This window comes from Vulpes lagopus, chromosome 5, assembly GCF_018345385.1.
Source record: "Vulpes lagopus strain Blue_001 chromosome 5, ASM1834538v1, whole genome shotgun sequence".
Classification (NCBI taxonomy): domain Eukaryota; kingdom Metazoa; phylum Chordata; class Mammalia; order Carnivora; family Canidae; genus Vulpes; species Vulpes lagopus.
Window position 1 is genome coordinate 114,323,718 of NC_054828.1, and position 18,986 is coordinate 114,342,703.

At 46.6% G+C, this 18,986-nt stretch overlaps 1 protein-coding gene across 3 annotated transcripts in view; it reads right to left on the reverse strand.

The window, feature by feature from the left end:
• Nucleotides 1–18,986, reverse strand: part of EFR3B (EFR3 homolog B) — a 92,314-nt gene that overhangs the window by 42,895 nt on the left and 30,433 nt on the right. For all 3 annotated transcript variants that reach the window (XM_041757162.1, XM_041757161.1, XM_041757160.1), the window contains exons 2-3: nt 9,557–9,633; nt 8,399–8,526 (exon numbers count right to left, since the gene is read on the reverse strand). In XM_041757162.1, the coding sequence (XP_041613096.1) occupies nt 8,399–8,526; nt 9,557–9,633 (205 nt within the window). The remainder of the gene's footprint in view (nt 1–8,398; nt 8,527–9,556; nt 9,634–18,986) is intronic.

Sequence of the window (18,986 nt, forward strand, 5' to 3'; positions counted from 1 at the left end):
ATTGCATTTGAAGACCTCAGAAGTCCTATGATCATCACACAATATGGTTGATGGCAGGCAGTATGATATTTAGATGATGCATACCATACCTCGGGAGCATCTGTACCTCACAGAGGATAAAATACACATAGAACAAAATTATTTTTTTTCCTAATGAGGATGATTCTAAGTCCTTACTGACTTATTCCCTCTAAAGTCTAAAACCTGAGTGAATACCTCTGGAAACCAGAAATACGCAGTGCCCAATGATGAATGGCTTCTGAGGTAAGTCAGGTCATCCTATTTTTTGACAACCAAATAAAAACTTCTTTATATTTCAAGCTAAATCTTAACAACTTTATCCTTTATTCACAATTTTACTTTCAGGAACGGTAAAAAGACAGGGCTATACCTTTTACATGCCAGCCCTTCAACCACTTGAAAAGATCAATCCCGTTTTTCTTGCTCTTTTCTTCCCCGTGCTAAAAACATCCAATCCTTTACAAACTAGCCTCTGTTGGACAACCCCTGATTATCCTGGCTGGTAGTTGTCTTCTTCAATGCCTCTCTTGAATCCCAAGAAAAATGCCACAAATCAAATTCCTATTGAGAGTGCCCTTTGAGTGCATGTCTGAGTCCAAACTCGACGTGTGTTCTGTGGTGGAGACACAAGTGCATGGTCAGGTGAGGTATATCATCAACGGTACATGTCCCCCTTATAAAGTACTTGCACACTAAAGAAAACAGATGACCTGGGTGGCTCAGTCAGTTGAGTCTCTGATTCTTGATTTTGGTCCAGGTCATGATCTCAGAGTTGTGAGATGAGGCTCCACATTGGGCTCTGCACTGGACCTGGAGCCTGCTTAAAATTCTCTCTCTCCCTCTCCCTCTGCCCCTCACCCTGCTCTCTCTAAAAGAAAGAAAGAAAGAAAGAAAGAAAGAAAGAAAGAAAGAAAGAAAGAAAGAAAGAAAGAAAACGATGTAGGTGTTCAATGGAAAAGGTTATTGTTTAACTTCTGACAAAAACACTGTTGCAAATCTGTCCAAAATAATTTTATTTTTATTTATTTTTAAAAAGATTTTATTTATGTATTCATGAGAGACACAGAGAGAGGCAGAGACATAGGCAGAGGGAGAAGCAGGCTCCCTACAGGAATCCTGATGCAGGACTTTATCCCAGGACCCCGGGATCATGCCCTGAGCCAAAGGCAGATGCTTAACCACTGAGCCACCCAGGTGCCCTGTCCAAAATCATTCGAGTTAAAATCTTTATAATTTTCTTTTGGGAGTTAGGTTTCTGACGCAGAATGCTAGAAGTCTTTCCTGTAATCTCTTCCTCCCTCCTCCCCAGTAATTAGGAATTTTAGCTGAGCTTGTGACTGCTCACCAGGATCAGTTCCCAGCCCCTCTTGCAGCTAGCTGAGGTCACATGACTGAAATATTGCCATTAAAATGAGGGACAGTGAGGTGAACAATGTCAGTGTCACTTGCTTAAAGGACAGGATTGGCCTCCATGTCCTCTCCTTTCCTTTGCCTGCCAGCAAAGGAGTGGCAATACCTGGAGTCCCAGACATGGAAGTCTCTGGACAGCCTCAGGGTGCAGAACCCACACAGCCAGACTGGACGGTGACACGAGAAAGGGCAAAACCACTTCCATATTGCTGGAGCCACTGAGTTTTTACACAAATAACACAGATACTTAATGATCAGGTTTGGGAGCGCTTGGGAAGCCTCATGATGCAAATAAAAGCAAATCCTGAGCAATCCAAAGCAAATCAGCGACTGATCTCATAAGAAGGAGAAGAGAAGCTGGAAGTGATTCTATCCTGTGAGGGGAAGATTATCCTAAGAACCCTGCGGACTCATGTGTGAGCTCACGTGCTGTTCCAGGGCCTCCATCCTCCTACTTGTTAAGCCACACCATGTGGACTAGAATAGTACTTCCTTTTACACAGAAATGCACGACAGGTAAAGTGGGCAGAGAACTCCTCACCCTAACAGAGGTGCTGAGGGATCAGGTTAATGCCTTCAAGTCAAAAGCAAGTAGCAAAAGACTTGTCTGAAAGATTATGGTGGATGTGTCAGCACGAGCTTTTAAAGTGTGAAAGCTGCCTGATGCTCGAAAGCCAGGTTCATATGCCAGGCATATCATAAAGGATGAATGAAAAGATTTATTCTCCTTTATGCCTCAGTCCCAGTCATACCCATCTTTGGAATGTTAGGCAGATATTTGAAAAGCCTTGATTAGCTAGTTGCTTATCTTCTTTTTCAAACAAAGTTTGGTTGAATAAAAAAAATAGATAAAAAGTATGACTATGAGGTGATTTCTGGAGGTACCCTGAGGCCACAACACAAACCCGCACAACGCTGCTTGTGGCAGCTGTTCAGTTTCAGACATCATGTGTCCAAACTGCCTGGCACATGAGCCAGCTCTGCAAATCCAAACATATAAAGTAACAGCAGCCGTGGCATCTCCTCAATGTTTGCGGTTTTTTTTTTTTAAGACATCAGATACCATTTCTTAGATACCCTTGAGCTAACTTTTATACTGAGCAATCGTAAGAAAAACAGCTTCCCTACTCTGAAATTGTCCTGTCCATTTTTGAAAAGTGTTTACTGAACTGAGTCTACTATTATTAAATTATTATTTAATAATATTAAGCACTATTAATTATCATCTCTGGGCATGTTTACAAATGGATCGGGTCATGCTCTTATCTACAGAATGTCTTTCAAATATAAAGCCAGCATTGGTTTAGAGCTCCTGGAGCGCACAGGAGCCACCAGTCCCAGCTGGGGCAGGGGTGGGGCGGGGGGTAGGAGTGGCTGGCCATTCCTAGCACACGACAGCCTTGCTCTTCAGAGGCCATCCCCATCACAGTCCAGGAAACCTGCCATTCTTTGCAGACAGTCCCTGCATGTTTCAGGTCGGCTGTGCTGGCCAGTGAGGCAGACTGAATCCCATGTGGTTGGGGAAGCAGCCTGGCTGAGGCCCTTCCGAAAGAGACACGCTTTCCTTGCAGACGAACCTGGCCACGTTTGGGCAACGGTGGCAGGAGAGCAGAATTCTCTTCTCTCATGAATCATCCCAGCATCTTAGGTATGAAGGGCTTCACCATTTGTTCACTAAGTTCAAATGAGGGAAAGGAAGAGGTTGGGTGGGGTTTGGCACGAGAAGAAACTAGAAGGCTTCCCAAATTCCAGAGTTTAGATCACTGCTTTTCCTCTTCCTATAAAATATTCCCAGAAAATCCTAATAAGGTAAAACCATCCTTTGCAAACAAGATGAATGAATGAATGAATAAAAAGAAAAAGAAAAAAGAAAAATTGGCAGGGGTGGAAATTCTGATGGAAAGTGAAAATTATGGTGGCAGAGAAAGTGAAAAGTCAGACAGTTGAGGGCCTACTTCTTTGAATACACTCTTCTTTGTCCCTCATGTGGCACCCCAATACTAACGATGGAAGGATTGTAATTATGAACTGGAATTTTTCAAAGTATCTTATAAGATTCAAAGCTCTCTGTGCTGGTCTGACCTTACCATAGCCCTCTTGGATACGACCTGTAGTGGGGCCCATCCTCTCAGGGAGAATAGAGCATGAGCTTCTCAGGATGATGGCTGCTCAAAGGACCAGAGCCAGACGGGTCGGTCTCAGCAGAAATCTGATCTGGGCTCGGTGTCCTGGAAGGAGTCCAGCATAGTAATAGGTCTGGGAAACTGAACTGGCCTGAGAACGAGGAGCAGGAGGGAGCTGGTGAGGACGAGCCCGCCCCAAGGGCCCAAGGGGGAAGGGCAGGAGCGGGCACAGACTGCAGCAGCAGGTGACAACCAAGGGTCCTGGATGTACTCGTAGGGCTTCCCAGCAGGTGAGGAAGACAGAACCCATGGAATTTGAGATAGAATCGGGTTCACAGGTAGCAACCGACACTGGGAGAGGACACTTGACCGGTGACAACAGGAACGCAGGGGTGAGTGCCAAGGCAGGAGGTGAGTTATAACAACGGAGGAGAACACACAGGGCATGAGGCAAGAAGTATCTCATATTGAATTCCAGAACAGGCAGCTGGTTCTGCTCAAACACCTTGCACTCAGTCAAGAGGCACTGAGCTCCAGGAAAGGATGAGCAGGTGTAAAGAGTCTGGGAACGGGGTGGGTGGGAGAAGACAGGCAAATTCAGAGATGAAGACCGGCAGGCAGGAGATAGGGGACAGCTTAGACAGGGCCAGTCACTGCCCAAGAATCACTCAGAAGTCAATCGCCTTAACATAGAACCTCTCATTCTATGCAGTTAGAATGGACTTGGTCAGCCCCACTCCTGGACAGAAACTTCTGGGTTTTAGGAACACAAAAGTAGGGGCTGACCTCAGCCAGGGGAGGAAAGGATAAAGCTCCTCTTCTAGTAGGAATCTGCAATATCTCTGTCTGAAGGGTCAGGGCCATCCTCCAACCCTGTTCAGGCTCCTTCCGGGAAATGCGTGTCTCTTAGGAGTCCCACCAAATCAGGTCTGGGGTCAAGGTCCTCAGGGAGTAAGCCCATCTCTCTTTGGCTTGGGGATCTCCACCCTCCAGGCTCTAGGCACTGAGGAACCTGATAGAATCTGTATATGGTCAGAGCTCTGTGGTCACTGCCAACTGATCTTGAGTCTCACAAGGCACTTTCGGTGCCCCACCCCCGCTGTCCCATGCTCTCCAGTTTCTAGGGGTGTTCTAGCAGTTGGGCTGAATTGGAAGGAAAATGTACAAAGATGGAGAAAAATAGGGGGAAATCTCACTTTTTGCTCCTCTGCACATCTCTGCCCATCATGGCCCATGTCAATGAGCAGTAACTTGGAATTCACACCTTGTTCTCTCCCTGCCCGCATCTGGTTATCATCCCGGATACTAAACACATATAAAGGCAGAGTTCACACACGACTGGAGTTGGGTGATGAAGCAGGGAGGCAGTGGGGTAAAAGAGGACAGTTCTGCTACTGAGTCCAATACCCAAGGTTTGTGTCATCCATATGGTCAAACCATAAATACAGACACCTGTGTGATGACATGGGGACACAGCCCCTGAGCCTGAAGGAGGATATTTTGCTCTTCCAGAGCTGCCATCAGGAAGTTACTGATTACTAGGAAGATAATAATGATGTGCATGGGATTGGGGCGGGCCAGGAGAAAGAATAGGAGATCAGATCTAACAGATTTTTCTTCTCCAAATGTTTATGATTAAAGCTTCCAGTGAGGCCTTCAAGCCTTTAAATACTTAGATGCTGCAATGACTATTTTTAACAGAATGATACCAATTTTGAATTGCAGTTCTAAGGGCAGTGGAATATGATTCGAAGTGGCTCTGCTGGCTACAGGACATTTTTACTGAGAACCATCACTGCAGAGAGGGCAGATAAAATTAGTATTAAATGTGTAATGTTATTGCTAGCATATTAGTTTTAGGTTCAATCTAGGATAAAGTCATTTTTACTTGCTTGAGCATGCTTTATAATATGTCAAGGCGATTTATATAATCAGCACGTACAGTGCATTTGTGCCCTTTTTATTGAGCGTGTAGCCTAATTTTATTTTATAAGATGATGATAGAAATGTATTGTTTCTGGTCTTGCTGTTACTCCTAGGGATAGTTTGATTTCAGATTTGCTGGTGGATCCTGCAGAGGTTGGACCTCTACACCCTATTGGCACAATGCACACCTTTTCATTCTAGGGCTCATTCTGGCTTCCTCACCTGGAGGAAGGTATCTTGGCAGGTGGTAGGGCTGATGGGCAGTGGCGGGGGCCCATGATGGTGGTGGGGGGTCAAGGGGAAAGAGCACTGCCCCTTGAGAGAGAGGTGTGAGGTACAGAGAGCCAGGGGTGATCGCCAGCTGGTCTATCTGGAGTGGGTCTAGAGCAGGAATGGCAGGTGCAGCAGGCATGGCTGGTGGAGCATGACTTAGGGCCAGGTTGTAGAAGTCCCCAGAAATTAAGCTGAGGAACTTGGATTTTATTCTTAAAGAGCCAGATCTTCGTTTTGAAGATCTTGTCTGGAAGAACTGGAACAAGAGAGATGAAGCAGGGGAATAATTTCTAATGCTGCCATAATCTGGAGTCTGCAGCAGGAGAAAGGAAGAAGTAGAGGATGGATATATGGGGAATAGAAGCAACAAGACTTAGGAACAATTGTCCTAGATCTACCCCACCACCCGCCCTATCAGCAATGCCACCAGGGATGTCTTTGGGTTCCTTTACACAAATTCCCCAAATTGTGGTGTAGGTAGGACAGCAAACACAGTAGGTCCTGCTGCTCACTCTTCTTGTTGGAAAGTAACACATGCTTAATAGAGAATATTTAGGAAACACACAAAAAAGGTAGATAGGACATAAAACAAAGCACGCACACACACACACACAAACCTAAACACACTGCTCCAAAAAAGAGCACTCCTAACATTTATGGCATAATTGTTTTTACTATATTTTCTAGGCATTGAGATTTGTTGTCTATTTTTTAACTTGATTGTAAAATACTATATACATCATTATTTATTCTATTTTTCATTTACTTAAGGCATTTTCATTATTATGTGGAAAGCATGTTTATGAACATCATTTCTATCAAATTATATTCTATTTTTCATTTATTTAAGGCATTTTCATTATTATGTGGAAAGCATGTTTATGAACATCATTTCTATCGAATAGATAATATTTAACTAATCATAATTTGCTAAACCATTTTCCTCTTATTGGACATTAATTTTCACTATTTCATTATTATAAAAAACACCATAATGAACATATTTGTGGGTAAAGCTAGTTTATATTTAAGATTGATTTCTTGGGATAGAAGAATAGAAAAGGAATTTAGTGGACCAAAGGGCATAAATGTTTTTGAAGATTTGATCTACATTTCAAAATTACTTTCTAAAAAGGTTCAATCAATTTGTACTTATTCTTGAAAAGTATGAAACTGCCCCCCATGTTACCATTCCTTGGTTAATACTGGAAATACTATTTTTTCAAGTTTTTATTTACTTATTTGACAGAGAAAGGGAGAGAGAGTGAGAGAGCACAAGCAGGAGAAGGAGAGGGAGAAGCCAGCTCCCTGCTAAGCAGGGAGCCCAATGCAGGACTTGATCCCAGGACTCCAGGATCACCTGAACTGAAGGCAAAGACACTTAACTGACAGAGCCACCAGGTGCCCCTAGAAATACTTTTTTATCAGTTTGCTAAGTGAAGATGTTCTCTTAGTATTTCAAGCCACATCTTTGATTATAAGTTTGTTGACTATTATTATTTCTTCTTCCTCTTTCTGCGAATTGGTTATTTGCGGCTCTGGCTTCACAGCTTTTAGTGACTAATTTTCTCCACTCCAGCCCCACCATTTGTTATATGCAACTAATAGATGAGTTTGAATCCTTTGTCTTATTCTTTCAAAACACTTTTTTTTTGTTCTCTTTTAAATTTTGATGGTTTCTTTTTTTGACAGCAAAATATTTAAATTTTTTAAACAGTTAAATCTATTGATCAGTTATTTCCTTTTTCTTTTTTTTAAGATTTTATTTATTTATTCATGAGGGACACAGAGAAAGAGAGAGAGTGATAGAGAGAGAGAGAGAGAGGCAAAGACACAGACAGAGGAAGAAACAGGCTCCATGTAGGGAGCCTGATGTGGGACTCGATCCGGGGTCTCCAGGATCATGCCCTGGGCCAAAGGCAGGCACTAAACCACTGCGCCACCCAGGGATCCCTGATCAGTTATTTTCATTTCAGATTTCTTTACTAAACATAGCAAGTCCTTCCCTCTCAGAAGATTGATAAATATTTCATTTAAGTGTATTTTCAATGGACAAATTACCCCTAACCTTGCCTTCTCCCTAGAATGTAGATGGTCCCTTTTTAATATTTAATGCCTGATTTTTTTAATTAGAGAGAGAGAGAGGGAAGTGGGCCAGAGGGAGAAGGAGAGAGAGAACCCCAAGCACACTCAATGCGGGGCTTGATCTTAAGATCCTAAGATCATGACCTGAGCTGAAATCAAGAGTCGGCATTTAACCAACAGAGCCATCCAGACACCCCCCTCCTCCTACTCTGCTTTTTAAGACTGTAAGTTTATTGGTTTGATGAGAATAATTGCAGATTCTGGACTAGACCAACATTTCAAGGCCCCAGATTGTGGGTGAAGGCTTCTGAATAGAGACACAATGGGTAAAAAGAGGTGCTCCTAGAAAGCCAACATCCCCTTCTTCCTACATCTTGACAGCAACATCAAATTTTACTCTGCCATTGCAGGAACACATGCAACTCTCCCTCAGGCCCAGTCCCTGTTTTCCTAGTTTGCTCAATGACCAAGTCTACTATCATTTTCATAAAAGGATCCTATATTTTGCCCTAAAAATATAATATTTTTGAAAATATCTCTCATTTTCTCACATTTCTTACCCATATCGATGACGACCCACATCACGGATGAGCCTCTCAGAGAGGTAGGCGCCAATTCGATCCAGCTTCTCTGGAGCTGAGAGGGCATAGAAGGTCAGCTTCTCCATGTTAGTCTTCACTAGGCCATCCTGTAAAAGACAGGCCATCATGTTGCACCATGGCCATTCCATGGCTAGAAGGGTTCAAGTCTAACGGTAAATAATATGTCAATTCAATAATCATTTTCCAGAGTGCCATTCTGTATGTGACAAATCCTGCTATGTGGGGTCAGGGATATAGAGATGGTTAAAGCATCATTCCTGCCTCCCAGGAACTCACAACTTAGCCCAAAGTGTGCCAGCTATAAATTAGAATAGTGGCATAAATGTATATATTATGTGTATATATATATATATATATATATTGTGTGTGTGTGTATGGGGGTACATGTGGCTGTGTATATATATGCACGTGTATATATGTGTGTATACGTGTGTATACGTGTGTGTGTGTGTGTGAGTGAGTGAATGACAAGGCTTCATTGAAAGCAATCAGAATTAAAATGTACTGGGTATCCAGCACCAAGACATGAACAGGAAAAGAAGGCAGCTCAACAGCAATTAGGAAATTTTCCAGAGGATGCTGGAAGTATGGTCCTTCAACTGTTCATCAAGAAGATGTCACTGATTTCCGGAGAGCAAATAAAAAACATCAGATTCTGTCATTTCCAAAACCACACAACCTGTCATGCAGCCTGAGCAGGGAGGGGCGGCTGGGAAGCCGAGAAGCCAGGCCTTCTGTGTGCGTGAGTTCATCCAGACACCTGGCAGCTGCCAGAGGGAGCCACAGAGAAGACATGGGCTCCTGAGCCAAAACCCAAGAAGGGAAGTGCTCCCACTACACAGCAGGGAAATAGAACCATCAAGAGAGTTTGCTCAAGGCATCATCACTCAGAGAGGAGACATGAGTGAGAAGGATGTCTCAGTGGTACAGCAAAGGCCCGGAGTGTGCCAACTTCCCAAACCCTCTGCAGATGCCAAATCTCCTCAGCCTGCAGGCCCCCAGCTGGCTCTCCCCACTGACCAGAGTCTGAGCAGGCCCACAGGCAGGGGCCTTCCCCTCACAGCCTTGGATGGGGTGAGGCGGTAGGAGGTGATGCCAGGGGGAGGTGTCACCCACCTCGGGATCCTCAGGGAAGATGTTGTCAACCAGCCTTTTGTACCGGGGGCGTAGAGCACCGCAGCAGCCACACACACCTACAACGGCAAGAAGATAAACCTGTGAGTATAGCCTCCCAGGTAGGCTGAGGGGACTTGGGAACCAGGCCAAGGTGGCTTGTAAGGAACCAAACCCATGTCAGGAAGCAGAAAGATCCCTCCCCTAGAGTGCCAGGGGCCCTGGGGTGACTGTCTCCCACAGCTTGCCCACATTCTAAACATTTGTCCTTTGTGTTTTGCATCTTTTGTTTGGGGCTCCAGCGCAGGAGCATATGTGAGCATGATACCAGCATGTGTTCATGAAGCCAGGTGTGGAGGAGCACTTTGAGGGCTGGGAGCTCACCTAAAGGTCAGGTGCCACCCCTACATATGTTCCTGGTGCATGGGCGGGCATGTTCAGGTGGACACACACACACACACACACACACGCACACACACTTTTGGGGGCAGGACTGTAAACCTGCCTCCGGCAGCCCAAGAACCTCCCCTGGCATCCTGGGAAGGTGGACACAGCTTGGAGGCATGCTTGTTCCTCCTCCTGCTCCTCACTGGCACCCCACTTCTTCTATTCTCTTCTCCTCAATCTCCTCCACCATCCCATCCCCTGGAGCCATTTCTATTATAGAACGTTACATGAAACTATGATAAATTAACATGACCATTAATTATTAACATTTGAAAATGCATCTTGAATGCGGTGTAAGGGTGGTGTTTCAGGGTGGGGTGGGGGTCCTAGCGGGCAGCCAGGCCATGCGTGGTCCTCCAGGCCAGCACCCCCACCCCACGAAGTGTCCACAAGTCTGTGGCGAAAGACTAAGAACAACGTGGTACATTTTTAGAAAGCTGAATCTCTTCCATGGAGAAGACTGTCTGACATGACCTCTTTCTTTGTCTTCAGGTGCTTGAGATGGTGGTGTTAGGAAGTCAGCAGTAATAGAACAAACCTTGGGAAAATAAGAAGCTGACTCTTGTAGGTCCCACCATCAAAACTTTCAGTGGACAAAGGAAACTGAACCATCTGGGAAGCGCTGCTGCTCTACCTTCCTCGGGGGCCCAGGGATCCTGCCTTTCACATCTCAGCCGCACCCCTCCCTGTCCCATGGGGGGAGTGGGCCTTGTGGGGAGGCACCGAGGGGAGGGCAGGGAAGGGCCTGGGAAAGTCCACCCCTCCCCAAAATAATTGCTCCCTCATTCTCCCAATTAATGCTTAATTCTGCTTGTACAAACTTTCCAGTTGAAATGCAAATGAACCACAGAAGGATCAAGCCTACGGGTCATTCAGAAAAGAATGAATTACTTTAGTGGGAATTACTTTAATCACACAAAGAGCTTTACAGCTTCGGAGAAAGGCAGCTCTCTGGGAATTTTGATTGGGAGGGGGTGCAGGGCTGTGGTGCCAGGAGGAGGAAGGAGAAGTGATTTGGGCCCTGGGGTGACTCAGGTACAAAGGAATGGGTGCTTTCTTGGGGAAGCCAAGGGGCGCGCCAAAGGAAGGCAAGATATCGCATAACCGATTCATGTCACCCCTCATGGGGAGCTGTGTGCCCCCAGCAGCGTCCCTCCCCCCATGCATGGGGGGCAACAGAACTGGGCCACGGCTGCAGAGCCAGGCTGTCCAAGTTCAGTCTCACTGGGTTGGCCTGGCATCTCCTCATCTCCCCTCTGCCCATGCCTGGGGGTGGCGGGCGTTAGGGCTCTGGATGCCAGCTGGGGCTAGTTCTCATGAGTGAACAGCACCCAGGGGTGGCGTTCTCTGTCTTGGGCCTGCAAGCCTGGGATTTAAACCCATCCTCCTTCCCCCTTAGGCCACCTTGACTTCTACCCAGGGCAGCTGTCAGCAGGCTTCTTCCCGAGACGCCCACAGGACCTGCCCTACACTCTCCCGGCAGCCTCTTTGGTCACTGTCCCCAGACCAGGAGCACCGGGCCTTTGTGTCTTAGGGGAATGAGGAAAGAGCAACACAGAGAAGCTAGGGTGGCAAAGCCGCAGGGCCCGTCCCTTCCTCAAACATCTCTGAGAGGCCTATGAGACAGGATCTGCGCTGGACAGAGGCCAACTCATGGTTGCTAGAAACTCAGGCTTGTTGAGGAAGCACAAGCCCATTTTGGGTACTCAGGGCAGAAACCTCTGTGCAGGGACCCTGAGGGGGCGTGGGGTTCTTGGTGTTACCAGGGGGACCAGGAGCTGCTTCCCACAGGCAGCAGGCCCAGTTGTAGTTTGGTTTAGGGACGCTGGCTCTCTTTCTTCCCTGTAGAAACCAGGCAGCCTGTTGGTCTCCTGCTCTCTTGTGTTCTAGAAGGAATAAGAAACCTCAAGCTACTCTTCTGCTCCAGCGCCTCTGCCTGGAATGCGCCTTTCCCAGCACAGAGAACTCAAGGAACCACCAGGCAGGGCTCCCCACCCACCCCTCTGTGGGAACCAGTCACATTCAAGGCCCTAGGGCACTTACCCACCAGACAGGAAGAGGTAAAAAGGCCTTAAAATAATAAGAGAGGAATGCAGGTGTCTCCTCATCAGCAGAGCTGGCATTGCTTTCAGGCTGCTTCCTTTTTCCTTTTTTTTAAAGATTTTATTTATTTATTCATGAGAGACACACTGAGAGAGGAAGAAACACAGGCAGAGGGAGAAGCAGGCTCCTTGCAGGGAGCCTGATGTGGGACTCGATCCCAGACCCACATGCCCTGAGCCAAAGTTAGACGCTCAACCACTTAGCCACCTAGGCGTCCCTTGAGGCGCTTCCTGACTGCTTCTTCCTAGTCTGTTCTTTCTTTCTGACCTCCTCAGACCCCTTGAGGGCTCTCGAGGCAGAGTGGTCAACAGCATGGGTTTTCATTCATTCAACCTTTCTTTTTTTATTATTTTATTTTATTTATTTTTTAAATATTTTATTTATTCATTCATGAGAGACACACACAGAGAGAAGCAGAGACACAGGCAGAGGGAGAAGCAGGCTCCACGCAGGGAGCCCAATGCGGGACTCAATCCTGAGGCTCCAGGATCACGCCCTGGGCCGAAGGCAGACGCCCAACCACTGAGCCACCAAGGCATCCCATTCTTTCTTTTTTTAAAAAAAGATTTTATTTGGGGATCCCTGGGTGGCCCAGCGGTTTGGCGCAGCCTTCAGCCTAGGGCGTGACCTTGGGGACCCGGGATGGAGTCCCAAGTCGGGCTCCCTGCGTGGAGCCTGCTTCTCCCTCTGCCTGTGTCTCTGCCTCTCTTTCTCTCTCTCTGTGTGTCTCTCATGAATAAATAAATAAAATCTTTAAAAAAAAAAAAGAAAAGATTTTATTTATTTGAGAGAGAGAGAATGAGAGAGAGAGAGCACACGCATGTACAAGCACCAGTAGGGGGAGGCCAGAGGAGCTGGGGGAGGGCAGAGGGAGAAGCAGACTCCCCGCTGAGCACAGAGCCTGCCCATAGGGCTCAATCAATAGGACCCAGGAGATCATGACCTGAGCTGAAGTCAGGCGCTTAACCGACTGAGCCACCCAGGGGCCCCACAGCACAGCTTCTAGTTAAATCCCAGGACCGCTACTTCTGAGATGCATGACCTGGAGCAAGTGATGACACCGCATTGGTGAGTGTCCTGGGCTTGTGGCACCAGGCTGTTATGTTGGGAGGTCAAAGTGAGTTGGTGGCTGCAAAGCCCACGAAGCAGGGCCAGGCGGTCGCACTCAGCGAAGGCTCACCAGTACTCTCCTTCCCTCTGCATTCCCCACCCCCGGGGTCAGCTGAGCCCTTCCACCGCTGCCCACTGCTCTGTGCTGGCTGGTACAGCGTAGTGGGGCTTGCCCCATTGACCAAGGCCAGTGGACACCCAAAAAGGCCCAAGAAGTGAGGCTCACAGCAGTTCCTTCAGATCAAAGCTCATTGGGTCTGTGGATCTGAAACATGAACCGCTTGCCCAAGGCAGCTCTCTGTACTTGCCTATCACAATAACTTGACTCCACCTCCAAGGACTGGCTAGCATCTTCCCTAACCGAACGGAACCGGGTGTCCCCAAACCTTCTTGCCTCTGCAAACCCCAATGCAAATGTGACACATCAGGCGCTCACTCAACAGAGCAGACTTGGATGGTGATGCGATAAAGCAAGACTGTTGTTGGAGAGAATCCACAGGCCGGCCCTCGGGAAGTCAGTCACTAGCACAGCAGTTGCTACATGTTGAGATGGAAACAAAAGGGGCCCCACGAGAGAAAAACTGTTTTTTTTTCCCCTTTGCTTCTTTTTGGGCTCTATTCTTTCTAGGACCTGCACCCGCACCCCATTTTATACATGCTTTGTAATGCAAATAGCATATGCCCTCCTTTTAAGGGACAAGAAGCTGATAGATTTCTCTGGAAGAGATAACATCTAAGGAAGGATCCGGTGAAAATGACCAGATGAAGCTATCATTTGCATATTCCAGACCATTGTCAAGGTCCCTGGCTCCAAGGAATAACACCTGGGTCCTAGTCTTTATTTTAACTGATTCCCAGATGCCTGCGAGGACAGGTACACCAGACTACCATCCTCAATAAAAACCCGCAGACCCAGGCAGCCCTGGTGGTTCAGTGGTTTAGTGCCTGCCTTCGGCCTTCGGCCTGGGGCGTGATCCTAGGGACCCGGGATCGAGTCCCACGTTGGGCTCCCTGCATGGAGCCTGCTTCTCCCTCTGCCTGTGTCTCTCTCTCTCTCTCTCTCTCTCTGTGTCTCTCATGAATAAATAAATAAAATCTTAAAAAAAAAAAACCCGCAAACCCCAAAGAAAGGCTCATGTTCTTCTCCTTTCCAAGTCTCCCAGATGGTCCACCTGTTTCTGCTCTCTCTGCATCTTCTGGCTCAGCAGCACTGTGGGGGCTCTCGAGGCAGAGCCTGCCAGCATCACTGTGGGGGAAGTGAAGATCAACCTCAATGAACTGACCAGTACATGGGGATAGAACAGAGGTCTGGAGAACAGAGCTGCATTCCCCAAACCACATTCCATGAAGCTCTAGTTGTGAGATGCTAACAAGCATCCCTCGGGAAAAGGGTCTAAGGACAGATAAATGTATCAAATTGTGCATGCCAAATCTCCTGATTTCAGACTCATGGTGCAAATTAACATATTAAAGTCTCTGGAAAGTCACAAGGTAAAGGAACCTGTTGACACTTGTCAAACCAACATCTCATTTTTTTTGCAATTACAAATATCACTGTGATGAATACTTTTAACATTCTTTTTCCAAGGTATATGCACTTCCTATCATAATGTACTATAATACAATGCTGTAAATGTAATACATTGGAAATGGTGCTAATTTTAGAGTCTGAAAAGGACTGGGTTCAAGTCCTGGTTCTGTTGCGTTGAACTCTGAGTTCAAGTCCTGGTTCTGCCATTTTATCTTTGAGACTTATTTCAATACAATAAGAGGAAAAGTTTCTCCCTAAGATACAATGCTATGACCACAGTCCCAGAATTTACCACAGATTCCAGAAAGGGAGAGATCACCTAGAATTCTGATGGCTAGGGGAAGGGCTTCTCAGAAGAGAAGGGATAAGATGTGGGGTAGGATTCACAGAGGTAAAAAACACAATGGGTGCTTTATTTTTTATGTGCCAGGCTCAGGTGCTAACATACTTTACTAGTGTTAACTTATTAAATCTTTACAACAATCCCATGGGGTGGTCCTATTTTGTCGCCACTTTACAGACAGGGATACTGAGGCATCAGAAGGTTAAGTTACCTGCTTAGAGTGACACAGCTGATAAGTGGCAGACCAGGATTTGAACCCCCAAAATCCAGGGGCCATGATGTTAACTATCATGCCAGAGAGGGGGAGGAGTTGGCACCGTCATGGAGCTGAGAAAACCAGGGGCTTATATGGAAAGAGAAGAACCATCAGGGCAGCACATCCTGAAGGGAACCAGAAAATGTCACCCTAAAATATGCCTCTTTGACATAAAAATTATTTTGAACTGAAGGCCATCAAGAAGCAATAAATGGGGGCACCTGGGGTGGCTCAGTTGATTAAGTGTCTGCCTTTGGCTCAGGTCATGATCCAGGGGTCCTGGGACAAGTCCTACATCAGACTCCCTGAGGAGCCTGCTTTTCCCTCTCCCTCTGCTGCTTCCCCTGCTTGTGCTTTCTCTCCCTCTGTCAAACAAATAAAATCTTAAAAAAAAAAAAAAAAAGAAGCCGTAAATATAGAAATACGTCCCCCTTTCCTACATGAAGGCAGAAATGCAGAGAAGGTACCAGAGGAATCTGCAAACAAACTTTATAAAGCTAACCCATATTTTCCTAGTTACTTCTTCACCATTTACAAGTAAGCCAAGCCCTTTCGTTTTGTCAATTCTTCACAAATTTTTTGTGTCTTTGTCTAAAATATATGAAAGCTTTCTTCTGGTTGTCTGGTAGGTTCTCATTCTCTGATGAAGGTCCCCACCTTCCTCTAAGACTTCAAGTGAATTTGTCCCATTAATCTCTGTCAGTTTCATTCTCACACCCAGCCCTAAGAGGGTCAAGGGAGACTTTTTTCTCCCCTAAAACCTTAAGCCATAAAGGGCATGAGTCATCTGGGGACTTCACTAAAATGCAGATTCTGGTTCCGCCCACAGGGATGGGGCCTGACACCCTGCTTCCCCTCGGCCACCACCGCTCCTGGTCCACGGACCACACTTTGAGGGGGAGGCACCCCAGCACTGCGGTTAAGAATTTGGGCTTAGAGGGTCACCTGGGTGGCTGAGTCGATTAAGTGTCCCACTCTTGATATTGACTCAGGTCATGATCTCAGGGTCATGAGATGGTGTCTGCTTCGGGTTCTCTCCCTCTCCCTCTGCCCCTCCCCCTGCTCACACATGTACTCTGTCTCTCTCGCTCTCTCTAAATAAATTTAAAAAATTTTTTTAAAAGATTTTATTTATTCATGAGAGACACAAAGAGAGGCAGAGACATAGGGGCAGAGGGAGAAGCAGGTTCCCTGAAGGAATCCTGATGGGGGACTCGATCCTATAGGACCCCAGGATCACGATCTGAGCCAAAGGCAGATAGTCAACCACTGAGCCTCCCAGGTGCCCCCTCTAAATAAATAAACTCTTAAAAAAAATAATTTGGATTCAGGGGTCAGACGGGCTTAGGTTGAAATCCCAGCTCTTCTTGTTTCTGACTGTTTGACCTGGAATATGTTCCTTAACCCAGAGCCGAGTTTCCTCAGGTGACAAATGGAGCCAGCGATGGTCCCTGCCAGGGGACCGAGGTGCGGATCTGGCCACCACAGGCCCACCGCCTCCTCTCTCTTCCTCAACTCACTTGAAGGGAAGACACAGGTGGCCAGGCTGGGCCAGCCGAGGACAGCTTTGCGCAGCAGGCTGGACAGCTTAGGTTGTGCCTAGGTTACCAGGAAGCTCTGGGAGCCGCGGTAGCCGGGGGTGACAGTGACGATCAGCCTGGAGGTGGCATGCAAGACTGGACTCAGATTTAAGGCAGAGAGAGTGAGTGATTAGCCCCAGGTGGGGTAACCGCCTGCAGTGAGGGATGTCATCGGGATGGGGAGGAAGGGGCGGAATCCGCAAGACTGGAGACCTGCGGGGAGGAAGGGCAGATGGCACTAAGGGGGACTGCGGGCTTTCCAGGACAGTGCCGGGACCTAGGCTGAGCTGGGAGGCCAGGGGGCGTGGGGACATCGGGTGGGACTGCCCAGGAGGGCAAGGGCTTGTGAGAGAGACCAAGGCTGGAGCTCCGAGGCTGGTGGGCCCAGACACCACCGACCACCAGTGCCATGAGCCGGGGTCCGATTGCTCAGGGCAAATGGGCAGGAGGAGCAAAAGACAGAGCCCCTGAAGACGGCTGCCTTGTCCTTTCCCTCTGCCACTTTCTTCCTGTTTTCCCTTCCCACTAGTTTTCTATAAAACATTTCAACTTTTCCTCATTTTTCTCCCCTTCCAAACGCCCTCCATCTAAGGTATTTGGGGCCTTCAGGCTGCTTGGTACCAGAAACATGGCCTTATTAGCATGCTAAAAATCAAAATTCCCTCAAAAATCTGATTATCTAATTCACAAGATGCAGTAGCTGATAAACAGGCTTCCAGAGGGCATATGCATCTTTAAAAAAAAACAAAGAAAACAAAACCCTAAAACCAAACAAAATCATGTCTAACAGTAGAATCGTAGAGGCATGGGGCAGGGATAGGATGTTTATATGAGAAAAAGCAGTACACAAGTGTCTATAAAATGATCTGTTGTGTTGGACACTGGAGTTTTTTGTTTGTTTCTCAATCCTTTACATACATAGTTCTTAAAAATTTTTTTTAATTTATGTATTCATGAGAGACACAGAGAGGCAGAGACATAGGCAGAGGGAGAAGCAGGCTTCCCACAGGGAGACTGATGCGGGACTCAATCCCAGGACCCTGGGATCACACCCTGAGCCAAAGGCAGATGCTCAACCACTGAGCCACCCAGGGATCCCTACATACCCAGTTTTAAGGAAAATTAGGTAGAGAAACAAAATTAATAGGCTTGTTCTTTTGGAGCAGAGAGGAAGTATAGAAAAAGTGAAAGTATGGAAAAAATGAAAAGTGAAGTAAAGAAAGAATGTTTTTTATGTTTTTAAGCACAGGGTGACTTTCAAAAGAGGACAGGATGGACAACTCTGAAGCCATACAGCTGACCATATCCTGGAGGAAAGAAACACAAGAACAGATCACAGAGGAAAAGAAATCTAACACTATTATGTACTGTCTTATCTGCTCCAGGTTAGAAAGGGACCAGTCATATAATGAAAGAGATTTTTTTGGAATCTCAGCCAGAGGGCAGAGAGCCTTGAGCTGCACTCTACACTTCCTGGGTAAGTAATCAGAGCCAAAAGCAGAAGATAAAAGTCTCCTCTCTGATAAGGGAGATGTCTGGGGAGGCTTGGTCAGGACCCCCTGGCCTCTGGGTGCCATACCAGCTCAGGAGATGATAGGAACCCACAAGCACCACTAGAAAGCTTCCAACCAGGAGATGATGAATTCAAAACAGCCACAACTGGGCCAGGGGTAAAAAAGCCAAAGAACAGAAGACATTTAAAAGAATTTGTAGGGCACCTGGGTGGCTCAGTGGTTGAGCATCTGCCTTCTGCTCAGGGCGTGATCCCGGGGTCCTGGGATCGAGTCCCACATCAGGCTCCCCATGGGATGGCTTCTTCTCCCTCTACCTATGTCTCTGCCTCTCTCTGTGTGTCTCTCATCAATAAATAAATAAAATCTTTAAAACACAACAAAAGAATTTGAAAACAGTTCATTGCTACAAGAGATTCATTGATACATTTTTATGTATTTCTTTAATCCTGCTACTGACAGTATTTATTCTTAATGTCAGTACAAAGAGGTAGGTGGAGTTTAACTCACAGCCGTGTGCCTGTAAAAGAACCTTTTAAATTCTGAGCCATT